Source organism: Impatiens glandulifera, chromosome 4 (assembly GCF_907164915.1).
Source record: "Impatiens glandulifera chromosome 4, dImpGla2.1, whole genome shotgun sequence".
In the NCBI taxonomy this organism is placed as follows: Eukaryota; Viridiplantae; Streptophyta; class Magnoliopsida; order Ericales; family Balsaminaceae; genus Impatiens; species Impatiens glandulifera.
In genome coordinates this window covers 45871261-45883919 of record NC_061865.1, presented here as the reverse complement: position 1 = coordinate 45883919, position 12659 = coordinate 45871261, and the positions used below count along the sequence as shown (strand labels likewise).

At 37.3% G+C, this 12659-nt stretch overlaps 1 protein-coding gene across 1 annotated transcript; it reads right to left on the bottom strand.

Moving 5' to 3' along the window:
* Positions 1 to 208: 208 nt before the first annotated feature.
* Positions 209 to 2709, bottom strand: LOC124936505 (laccase-5-like). The gene is made up of 5 exons (XM_047477009.1): positions 2564 to 2709; positions 2235 to 2479; positions 1935 to 2063; positions 417 to 1376; positions 209 to 339 (listed from the first exon to the last, which is right to left on the bottom strand). The coding sequence occupies exons 1-5, from the start codon at positions 2590 to 2592 to the stop codon at positions 209 to 211; spliced, it is 1494 nt and encodes a 497-aa protein (XP_047332965.1). The 5' UTR covers positions 2593 to 2709.
* Positions 2710 to 12659: the final 9950 nt, after the last annotated feature.

The window sequence follows — 12659 nt, the reverse complement described above, 5'->3', positions numbered from 1 at the left end:
AAAACCCAAAACATTATCACTCATTGACTTCTTTAAATATATAGTAATTTATAAACTCAAAACAATTTTTATCATAGAAGTAAAACAAAACAAGGAAGAAATAATCAAATATGGGTATATATATATATATATATATATATATATATATATATTCTAAACAGTAGAAAATTATCAACCTAGCTAGGTTAGGTCGATCTGAATTAAACTCTTAACACACAGGAAGATCTTCTGGAGGTGGTTCCAAGGTCTGCGATTCACCAACTCCATTTTCCACTATAAAAACCATAGCCAAACCCCAACTAATATGAGCATCCAAATGACAATGCATTATCCATGCACCTGTTCATTAATTAACCCACAATATTATTAAACCTGATTTATATAATTAATTAATAACAACATATAAAATTACATACCAGGATTATCAGCCACGAATCGAATTACTGTCCATCCTCCGACAGGTAAACTTGCAGTGTTCCTCATTGGTGGATCAACTAGGTTAAACTTTGATGTGTCGGTTTTCGGATTAAAGTTTCCAAAACCTTGAGCTACAATATAAAAGTCATATCCATGCATATGAATTGGATGATTCTCAGCCGTGAAGATACTTGTTCCTTGTATAACAATCTGCACTCTCGATCCGTATTTCAGTTTATACACTTTAGTTCCACTTATCGGTTGCCAAAGAGACCGACTAACATTCCCTGTGTAATCGAATTTTAAAAGAGGAGTTGGTGGAAAATCGGTTGTATAAACTCCGGGGACTCCATTATAAAAAGCTTGTAATATGGAGATTTTGGACGGGAATGAAAATGAAACATTGTTCATGCTAGCGGTAAAACGTGTTCCATTAGGAGCTTGACAACTACTTGCCTGTGCCCCAACCGGGCAGTTGTTTAGACCTAGTCCGGCTGTGATAAAGAGATTTTCGTCAATCTCTGTTGGAACCGGAACTGTTTTAGGACTCCGAAGGGTTGTGGTGAAAGTTGTGGCTGTTTGTGTATCATTAAACCTAGGCAAGTTTGCTGAAACGGGTCTGACTGAAACACTGCCCTTGGCTGGGCAAGGTGCTGTTTTATATTCGAGGATGGCTGTTGTGGTTGTGTTGTCGAATGGAGCTCCTTGAGCACTTTGGTATGCACGGGCAGCTATGTGGTATCGGGCAGGGGATTGATCGCCGGTAATTAAAACGTCGGTTGTTTGTCCGGGTCCTAGCATGATTACATTAGTGGAGAATGGTTTAAGGTAGGAAGCGTCTGCACCGACAACTGTTAGCTTGTGATTAGCTATGGTGAAGAAGAGTTCTTGGTTCATGGCCGCGTTAATAACCCTAAGCAAATTGGTTTCACTAGAGTCTATCGGAATTATCACCGTTTCTACAATAAATGTCAAGATATTATTAACTCGTCGTGCATCTCATTAGACAAAAATCTATATCTAATAAACAAGTATTAGAGATTCCATTATTGTAATTTAGAACATTTTAAGTTAAAATAAATCACAAGCAATTATCTAAATTGAAACTCTTTTATTCATATATTACACTTGATATATAATGTTGGCCCTTCAAAACATTGATAAATTTTATTTTTTATATAGAATTCAGATTTTGATACATCTATAAGCAAAACTATGTTGAAGTATCTAGCATATTGAGTCACGTATACTTTTATAATATTTGAGTCATGTATATTTTTATAATATTAAAGTACAAAACATCTTGTTTTTTTAATTTATTTTAAGAAAAATGAGAAACAATTTAAATGTGATGTTAGTTATTTTAATTCATGAAAGAAAAATAATCTTTAGATGTCAAATGGAATTAGTAAAAATTTCAAATGAAAAAGTTACTTCTACTTTAGGACATGTTTTATACTTTCAAACATAATTTTAACTTGAAGGTAGAATATAATAAGAAATGGGCAAATACTTACCATTGCTAGAACATTTATAGAAATCACCAGGTTGACCATTAATGGTAAATGCATCTGATACATTGGGAGCTCCACCAGTTCTTGTGGCTTCCCTCACAACATCAATAGGGTTGGCATCCCACCATTCACCTGCTCAATTTAATATATATTAAACATTTTTTAATTAACTCGAGAGCTCTTGTTCAGTGAGAATCAAACCCGTAACCTTTTCATCTATTAGATCGACTATTTTCACTTGACTACCCTGGTGGAGTTAGACAAACTATTATATATATTCATAATAGACGAAAAGAAGTATACCGAGAAGGATGGGTGTTTGACGCTTAGGTTTCGGAAAGGGATATGAAGTTCCTTCTTTGGGGTAAATAATCAAAGCACCATAAACTGTGGCCCTAAGCCATGAACTATGGGCATGCCACCATAGTGTTCCCTCTTGGTCTTGAATAGTGAATCTATAAGTATAACTTCCTCCTGGTCTAATAGGACACTGAGTTATAAACTCTGGACCATCCGCCCAACCTGTTCTCATTTGTCGAATTCCATGCCTAAAATGCAAGTAATAATGTTTTAATTTAGTTATAAAAAAAGGAAAATGATTGAAAGTTTTGAAAGATTAAAAAATTAAGTACCAATGGATGGTTACATTGTAGGTGGCCATGTTTGTTACTTTGACCACTAAAGTGTCACCATTGTTGACTTCCAAGGTGGGTCCTGGGAACTGCCCATTCACTGTAATGGTATTGTGAGTTTTGCATAGACGGTTCACTTTTGTGGATTGAATCTGCATTTTTTATTATTATTATTTTAAATTAATAATAAAAATACATACAATAATTGGATTATGATTTCAAAAATATTTTTGTATAAATTAAGAAAAAATTACATTATTAATTTAGATTATAGGATAAAAAGATATAGTATACTCAATTTTAATTTGATCATGTAGCAGCTATTGAGAAAACTATTTTTAAATGGGCGAATAAGGTAAAGGTCACTAAATACGATAATTTAGTTTGATATGGATTTTTATTTTAAATTTTTTCACTTAAAATTTGTATTATATTTTTAACTATCATATAATCCAATTTATTAATTAAAATACAAAAAATACTTTATTTTTATAAAATTTAAATTTCAAATAAAACAAATACTATAATAATTCAAATAGTTAAAAAAAATCAAATAACATATTTTTATAAAACAAATATTTTAATAAAAAACCACTAAAACCATCTAATAACCAACATCAAACAAGTAAGAAAAGACATCTCAAATAAAAGATAAAGAGAGATTTCATACAATGAACTCATGGTTGTGAACCTTTTGCGCCAAAGATGGTATAAATGTATTACCAAAAAGAACCAACAGTAAACAGAAGAAGGAGAGAGCTGAAGAAGAATGGATAATGCCATTTGAGGATTCCATCTTCTTCACTCGAAGCTAGAGATCCAATGAAAGAAGCTATTCTAAACGAAGTGCGAGATTTAGTAAGCAGAAATGTTTTTATTTATAGGGGAGAGATAGAGATGTTGTTCTAAGGTTGGCAGGATTAGGTGTTGATCAATCTAGCTAGAGAGAAAGATGAATATATACTGATAGAGATTAATCCCGTGGTCATTATTGATAAATAATGTTACAATATATACTAGTCAAAAGACTCTTAATAAGGTAAACCACTAATCTAGGAATCTAAACAAGGTAACCCACTAATCGAGGAATCTAAACAAGGTAACAAGATATATACAATATACTAATACACCCCCGCAGTCGAAACGGGAGATTCTCGGACGCTGAGACTGTCTCTGAAATCTTCAAATAGTATGCGCGGAAGTCCTTTGGTGAATATGTCAGCGATTTGAAAACGAGAAGGCATATGAAGAATGCGAACTTTACCTCTATCTACTTTTTCCCTTACAAAGTGTATGTCCATTTCGATGTGTTTGGTACGTTGATGTTGGACCGGATTTTGGGAGAGATAAATCGCACTTATGTTGTCGCAGTAGACCAGTGTGGCTTTGTCCAATGAGATACGAAGTTCTAACAATAAATTGCGAAGCCAACAGGATTCGGAGACAACATTGGCAACTCCTCTATATTCAGCTTCAGCACTAGAACGAGAAAGTGTGGATTGCCGTTTTGACGACCAAGACAGAAGATTATCGCCTAGGAAGACGCAATAGCCAGATGTAGAGCGACGGGTATCTGGACATCCTCCCCAGTCTGCATCAGTATATGAAACGAGTGTAGACAGTGAGGATTTGTAAAGATGAAGGCCATAGTGCTTTGTACCCTGTAAGTATCGAATGATTCTGTGTAAGGCAGCCAAGTGAGCCTCTTTCGGATCATGCATGTGGAGGCAAATTTGCTGGACTGCATATGAAATATCAGGACGTGTGAAAGTAAGATACTGTAGTGCTCCGGCTAAACTTCTGTAATGAGTGGGGTCAGAGACTGGTGGACTAGTTGATTTTCCAAGTTTGCCATTTGTATCGACCGGCGTTTGTGTTGATTTGCAAGTAGACATTCCAGCACGATCAATAATTTCTTCAGCATATTTCTTCTGACTAAGACAAAGTCCATCCTTAGTATACGATACAGCAACTCCCAAGAAATAGCTTAATTTACCTAAATCCTTCATAGCAAATTCTGCGCCTAAGCTTTTCATGAGAGTCTGACGTAACTGATCAGACGAAGCCGTAATGATAATGTCATCAACATACAAGAGTAGATAGGCAATTTCGGACCCATGTTGATAGATAAAAAGCGAATGATCAGTCGTGCTGTGTGTAAAACCGATTGTAGAGACAAAATCTGCAAACCTTTGATACCAAGCACGAGGAGCTTGTTTTAAGCCGTATAAAGATTTGCGCAATAAACAAACATGGTCGGGAAAGATTTTGTCTCTAAAACCGAAAGGCTGATGCATGTAAACTGTTTCGTTGAGATTACCATGTAAAAATGCATTCTTGACGTCCATTTGGTGAATGGACCAAGACTTCGATAAAGCAATGCTCAGAACAGTTCGTATGGTGGCTGGTTTGACAACAGGACTAAAGGTTTCTTCACAATTGATTCCAATCTGCTGAGACCTGCCATCACCAACAAGACGGGCTTTATGCCTCTCAAAAGAGCCGTCAGAGTTAGTTTTATGCTTAAAAATCCACATGCATCGTATAATATCAACACCCTGAGGACGCGGAACCAAGTCCCAAGTCTTATTACTAATTAAAGCGTTAAACTCATCGTCCATGGCGGCTTTCCAATTCGGGTCTGATAAAGCTAACTTTGGGTTTTTGGGAATAGGCGATGGAGATGTGAGTGTGTTTAGATTGAAAATGCGTTTTGGACAGACAATCCCATCCATTGCGCGGGTTCGTATTGTCCGTGTTGGATTGATGATGGTTGGTGAATGATTTGGACGGTTTGGTCTTGTGGACGGGCTGGTCGTGTTTGGGTTTGGGCCTGGTGAAGTGGTGATGGGTGATGGTGGGTTTGGTGGAGTGTGTTGAGTTGATAATGGGCTCGGTAATGGAGTGTTGTTTGGTGGGGAAATGGACTCGTTGATGGGCGGGGTTTGGATGTGTATTGGGATGGTTATTGGTTCGGATTGAGATGGGTGAGTTGAGTTTGGGTTTTGGACAAGAGAAAAGGGAAATTTTGTTTCGTCAAAAATGACGTGACGAGAGATGATAAATCTTTTTGAGGCTGGGTCGTAGCATTTGTAGCCGCGATGATTAGAGGGGTATCCTAAAAAGACACAAGGGGTAGAGCGTTTATGAAGTTTGTGAATAGTGGTTGGAGGAAGAAGAGGATAGCAAAGACAACCGAAAATTTTTAGGTGAGAGTAAGAAGGAGTTCGGTTATATAGAAGTTGAGTGGGTGAGAAATTTCGAATTTGTTTATTTGGAAGAATATTTAGGAGATAAGTGGTCATTTCGAGGGCGTGATGCCAAAAATTTAACGGGAGAGAAGCATGAGTAAGCAATGTTCGAATCATGTTATTTATGGTGCGTATTTTTCTTTCTGCTTTACCATTTTGAGGAGAAGTATAGGGGCAAGAGAGGCGAAATTGTAGACCATTTTTGTCACAAAATGTACGAAATTGACTGTTGTTATATTCAGTTCCGTTGTCACATTGGATTGTTTTAATGGGCTTTTGAAATTGTGTTTGAATTTGATTTTGAAGTGTAGAGAAGACGGAGAATACTTGGGATTTGTTTCCAATTGGAAAAGTCCAAAGGAAATTTGTGTAATCATCAAGAAACAGAATATAGTATTTATGTCCATTTGTACTTAGCACAGGCGACGTCCACAAATCACTATGAATAATATCGAATGGGGAAGTAGTATAAGAGACAGAATTGGTAAATGGTAACTTAACTTGTTTACCAAAGATGCAAGACTCACAGAGTTTAGACCCTAAAACGGGCTTACAAGAAATAGAATTTGATTTATTGAGAGAATGCAAAATATCGACACCGGGGTGTCCTAATCTATTATGCCATAAATTTGACGAAATTGCAGTAAACGAAGAATTAGTTGGGGGTTTTTGGCTTTGGCTCGACAGAGAGAGTGGGTAGAGATCCCCCGAGCTATTGTTCCTCATGATAACCTTCCCCGTCTGGAAATCCTTTACAGAAAAACCAAGTGAGTCAAATTCTACAGAGACGTTGTTATCACGAGTAAACCGACGAATAGATATAAGATTTTTAATGAGTTTGGGAGCATGTAGAACATTGTTCAGAAGTAAGGGTGGTAAGGGTGGTTTTAAGTTAGTTTTACCAATACCGCGAATCGGGATTTCCTGTCCACTCCCAACAATGATATTTTTAACACAATTTAAATTAGAATAAGGCGAGAGACTACCTGAGTTGGGTGTCATGTGTGAAGTTGCTCCCGAATCCATGTACCAAGTATCGTCAGGCGGAGTAAGGGATAAAGTGTGCATCGCCTGATTGATATCGGTTGCAACGTAACTTTGGGGCTGCTGCTGGCTCGTCTCAGCCATGTAGGCCTGCTGTGGCCGAGAACCGAGTACGCCTGCTCCTGCTGTCCGAGTGTGTTGCTGCTGATAGCCAGAACCGCGCCAGGAGGCGCCTTGTTGCTGTTGACCAGATGCGTGCCAGGGGGCGCTTTGCTGCTGCGGCCAGATCTGTTGTGTCGGGTAGGGACAAGGGGGTGCTGTCCAGCCCGCAGGCGCCCACTGTGCCCATTGCTGTTGGCCAGGAGGTGCCCAGAATTGCTGCTGCTGGTGGTATGTGCGGCTGGTGTTGCGACCGCGTCCTCTGCCGCGCTGGCTGCGTCCTCGGCCCTGGCCGGCCTGTTCCTGCGCGCTAGAGGTGCCCTGCTGCTGCTGCTGGCCGGTAGCACGGGCTGATTGGCTAGAGTTGTTTCCGCGGCCTTGGCTACGATCGTCCGAGGCAATAAAAGAGGTGTTTGTGTGGACGAATTCATCCTTCCTTGTTTCAACAAGGAGCAAATCAGATCTAGCATCGTAGAAAGATGGGAGAGGCTTCTTTTGACCTATTATGGTGGCGATTGTTTCGTAGTTTTCATTCAAACCCCCAAGTAGACGCAACACCAGTCGATTTTCAGAAACGGGGCAATCAACATTAGCAAGTTGATCCGCAATCATCTTCAATTCAGTGCAATAAGCACTCATGTTTGGGAAATCATTGAGACGAATTTGAGAAAACCTATTTTCAAGATACATAGCGCGAGAACCTGTGTTATCTTGAAATATATTCGCTAAACGTTCCCAAGCCTGAGCAGCCGTCATACCAGGTTTTTGGATCGTGTTTAGTAGATCCTTGGATATTGTTCCAAATATCCATTGCTTGACAAGGGCGTCAAGGCGTTTCCACAGAAGAGAGTCGGTCTCGGAAGATGTTGAAGGTGTTTCGGAGGCGTTGGGAGTTTTTGGTTTGAGATGTTCGTAAACATTGTGAATCAAGCAGTGGTTTTCGAGAAGGTCTGCCCAAGAGAGATATTCCTCGCTACCCATCTCTAGGGTGATAGGAATTATGGAGCGGAGATTGTTAACAGAGAAAGCAGAGTGGTATTGAGAAACAGACATGGTGGTGGGCGTCTGACTTTGATTGGAGGAGGAGTCTGAATTAGTAGGTGGGACAGACATTAGAAGTTTGTGCGTGAGGCAGCAAGGTGGGAGGAAGAGAAAAAAAAAAAAATTCGATTGATGATCTTGAGAGGATCTTTACTCTGATACCATGATAGAGATTAATCCCGTGGTCATTATTGATAAATAATGTTACAATATATACTAGTCAAAAGACTCTTAATAAGGTAAACCACTAATCTAGGAATCTAAACAAGGTAACCCACTAATCGAGGAATCTAAACAAGGTAACAAGATATATACAATATACTAATATATACAAATTAGATGAAGCTTAAGTTAAGTGGATTTATGTTAAAGAGTTGTTGTAACCACTGGCCTAAGTCTAACTAAGATTTGGAAAAAATATGCCTTCTGATTAATGCTTGTCTCATAAGTCTTTTCCTAATTATGTTGAAATTTTCAGCCATGGATAAATATCATGTCCCTAAGCTTTAATTAGGTTTTATTAGTTAATTCATTTAGCCATTAAAACATCCAGTTAATATTGATTTTATAATTAGTTTGGAACACTTGCCACTAATGGAGTTCTACTTGATTTTTAAGAAACTGAATTAGGAGTATATAAACAATTTTTAACAATTTGTTATACCGATTAATGACACTATTAACTTTGCATTTTAGCCAATGAAATAATGATGGATTTCACATGTGAGAACTATCTATGTGGTGAAGGATCAAGGTGATTATGGTGCTCAATTGGTCAATTGAATGAAGAGAACACCAACATCAAAGTTATCAAATCTCATATAATGTCAATATCATACTATTTGATTCTCAACTGTATGATTGAGATTGTAAAGGTTCAACAATTTTTCTCCAACTAAATTATCCGCTACAAAATAATAGGAATATAGTATCACTTTCTTAGACCCTCAAGTATAGCCCCCACAATTAACATTTCCCAACAGTTACCAATCGTTTCGGCATAAACCAATGAATACTAGTTATGCTCCAAAGAAGACTTTAAATACGAGCGACACCCTTACAATACAAAAAGTAAATGGAAAAAATTTACCGATAAGAGAATAATAAAGTCTCACATGAAACTTATCAATATCCTTTCATTGCATCACATCTCAGTTCACGAAGACACCCCTTTGTTTTCTACTAAGGATAACTCCATATTATGAGAGTAACTTTCTTCAAATGATAGCCTCTTCTATATCTAATACGATTAGCAAAACTATGAGTGCGATGATCGTACATGTCCTTGACCGTGACATGTATACAAATAAAAATAGAGACATGCACATAGAAGGCAACGTTAGAAACTAAAGTGATAATAATAATAAAGGTGTCTTTTTATTATTCAAGAGTCTCTTGGTTTATCCTTATTTCACAAGTTCAATAGAAATAATTTCATTCAAGTTAGTTTTTCTCTCTAAATTCTTTATTCACTTTTCTAATAGGATTCTTCACGGTTCGATCATCGAAGTTCTGATTGTGATTTTGTTACATGGTGGTTACATTCGTGAAGAAGGTATCATTGTTATTCGATAGGGTAAGTGGTGGTCGTGTAGCTTGACTCGGGTTGGAATTGTTAAACTAGTCAAACTACCGGATATGAAAGACTTGTATGGAATCGTACCTGGTCGGGGAAGACTTGTGGAACATTGTTGTAGACGATGATGATGTGGCTCCTAAGGATGTCGCTGAAAATGAGGAAGTATTGAAGAAGTAGAAGAAATTCAATGCGAACTCATAACTTGTGTTGAAGAGGTCAATCTCCCATAATCTGTTCGAGCACATCATCGGCTGTGAATCTATTCGTGATATTTGGGAAATATTTGATCGTCTTTTCAACAAGAAGAATGAGTCTCATCTCAAGATGTTTGAAAACGAGTTGACATCTGCAAAGCAAATCGGAACTATCTCGGAGTTCTTTCTTAAGGTAAAGAATATATACTCATAAATTTCTTTACAAAACTCATATTAGAAAATTTCAAAGGCTCAAACGAATATGTATATTGTTCGAAGACTTTGACCCGAGTATTCACAATTTATCACCCCGATTCAAGGATTGACACAACAACCTTCGCTCAAGAAGTTCAAAAATCTCTTGTCATCTCAAGAGTCGTTGGCTGCACAAATGGCTGGAACGAGTATAAAGGAGGAGTCGAACAATACATTGATCGTGAAGAAATCGAGTTCAAAAAAGGGAAAGTCGAAAAAGGAAGAAACATGTCAGAATTATTCAAATAATCCTATGAATCCCTTAAGTGTTTCAGGTGTGGCAATACTAGACACTTCAAGAAAAATTGTCGAGTAAATTTGAATGGAAATTTTGCTAGTTCAAATCTCAGAGAAAAGTCTAACCAGTGTGTTAAGGAGGATTAGGACAAGACTTTTCATATCGATGTGATGATTTTGAAGGAAAAGCAAATAAAGGAGTCTCACGGTAAACATGAGATCGATCAAAGGTGGATCGTTGGTTCTAGGTACGAACATCACGTTACTAGAGATGATTCTGAGTTCTTATCAAGTCGAATTCATAATGTGACGATGTTATTATCACGATAGATAACTCTGTTCATCAAGTTAAAAAGGAAAGATCGGTTGTCATTAATAGCTGAAAGGGAGAACCTATTACTCTAAAGAATGTCTACCACGTTCCAAGAATTTGGAAAAATCTTTTCATGGTAGCAAATATTATAGATGCTGGAAATCTTGTGTTGTTCGATCTATATGATGTGAAGTTGTTAAGGAACGTGAAAGAAATCAAGGCGGATGTGTTTCACACTAGTACTCGGGTAAATGTTCTCTTTGTCCTTTCAACATCAAATTCGTACATTGAAAAGGTGAACGACAAAAGTACCTCCTTTCTATGGAATGCAAGGCTTGAGAATCTCAATATGACTAATCTTAGTGTTATGTCTCGAAAGAAACTTATCAAAGGTCTACATGAAGATCTGATGATCGAGGAGGGTTGTGTGTGTAAAGGATATCAATATGGGAAGACTTGACTTTCATTCGACAAATTTGTATCAAGAAGAAATAATCATTTGGATTGAGTTCATAGTGACTTAATATGAGACCAACTAGGACTGCCTCATACTCGAGAAGTAAATATATGTTGCTATTTGTGAATGATTTTTCCTGGTTCACTTGGGTGTACTTCGTGAAAGAGAAGTTCGAAGTGTTCTTTAAATTTATAGAGTTCAAAGAGACGGTAGAAGGAGAACAAGATAAGAAAATTTGAGTAATGTGGACAAAAAATGGGGAGAATTTTTCTTAAAAGAGTTTGAATTGTTTTGTAGGAAAAGTGACATAAAAAGAGAACTCTTCTATCTAGAGACCCCACAACAGAATGAGATCGTTGAAAGGAAAATTCGACACCTTATAGAGACTTGTAAGTTGTGGTTGCATATGAATAATCTAACAAAGCAATTATGGATGAAATGCTTGAGTTGTGTGTCATCAATCGAGTTTTTCTTAGTCTAAATAACTTCAAATCTCCATTTGAGATGCTTTATGGTTTTAAACTAATTATTAAGTATTTTTTGACTTTTTAGACTTATCGGTTATGTTCATATTGCAGATTCGAGAAGGAGCAAATTGGACGCAAATGCAGTCAAATGCGTGTTCTTTGGCTATGACAAGAGAAAGAAATGGTGGAGGTGTATGGATCCATCAACCCAAAAGCATTATACCGAGAGACATGGTTTCAACAAAATCTCTTTGTATTACATCAAGGATGTTAAGAAAACGGTTCAAACTAACCTTCCCATACCCACGTCTACATAAATCTCCTCTAGTAGTGATAATAGTGAAAGGCGGAGCCCTAACTTAGCTCAAGTTACTTCAGCTGATGAAAGAGCGGAAAGTGAAAGTTTACTAGAACTTCCACATTAGGAAGAATATCGTCAACAATAGAATACAGAATCTCGACCAAAAAGGAACATTGTAAGGCCCTATCGATTCAAGGATGATAATTTTATAACATCCTTCTCTTGTTTCTTAGAAAACGCAATAGACGTTGAGGAACCCGCTTTTTATAATGAAGCAAAGAATGTCAAGGAATGGGTGGCAACAATGGAGGAGGAAATGCACTCTCTCAAGAAGAATGAGACATGGGACGTCATTCTGAAGCCTCCTAGTACTCAAGCAATCACATGTAAGTGGATGTATCGAATCAAACGAAAGACTGATTGAAGCATATATCGATACAAAGCTAAATTGGCCACTCGAGGATTCTCACAGAAGTATGGAGAAGATTATGAGGAGACATTTAGTCTAGTTGCAAAGATGACATTAATTCGTACTGTGTTGGCCTTATCAACAAGTTCTCGATGGAAGATATGACAATTGGATGTCAAGAATACATTTCTCTATGGAGAACTTGATTTCCCAATATATATGGAACAACCACCTGGATTCGAGAAGAAGGATGGTGATCAGTTGGTTTGTAGACTTAAGAAGACACTATATGGATTAAAGCAAGCCCCGCGTGCTTGGTATGGAAAGATTGCATAATATCTTTAGTTTTGTGGGTACAAAGCTTTAGAATCCGACTCAAGTTTATTTACAAAGAAATATCAATGACATATGGTGGTTCTTCTATATGTTGATGACATAATCTTGACTAG

What these genes read in the sequence shown, in the direction of transcription:
- LOC124936505 (XM_047477009.1), bottom strand. Translation starts at nt 2,592, where the DNA reads ATGGCCACCTACAATGTAACCATCCATTG. An exon ending in TACAATGTAACCATCCATTG is followed by an intron (nt 2,480 to 2,563) that starts GTACTTAATTTT and finishes CTTGCATTTTAG; the next exon opens with GCATGGAATTCGACAAATGA. An exon ending in CTATAAATGTTCTAGCAATG is followed by an intron (nt 1,377 to 1,934) that starts GTAAGTATTTGC and finishes CATTTATTGTAG; the next exon opens with AAACGGTGATAATTCCGATA.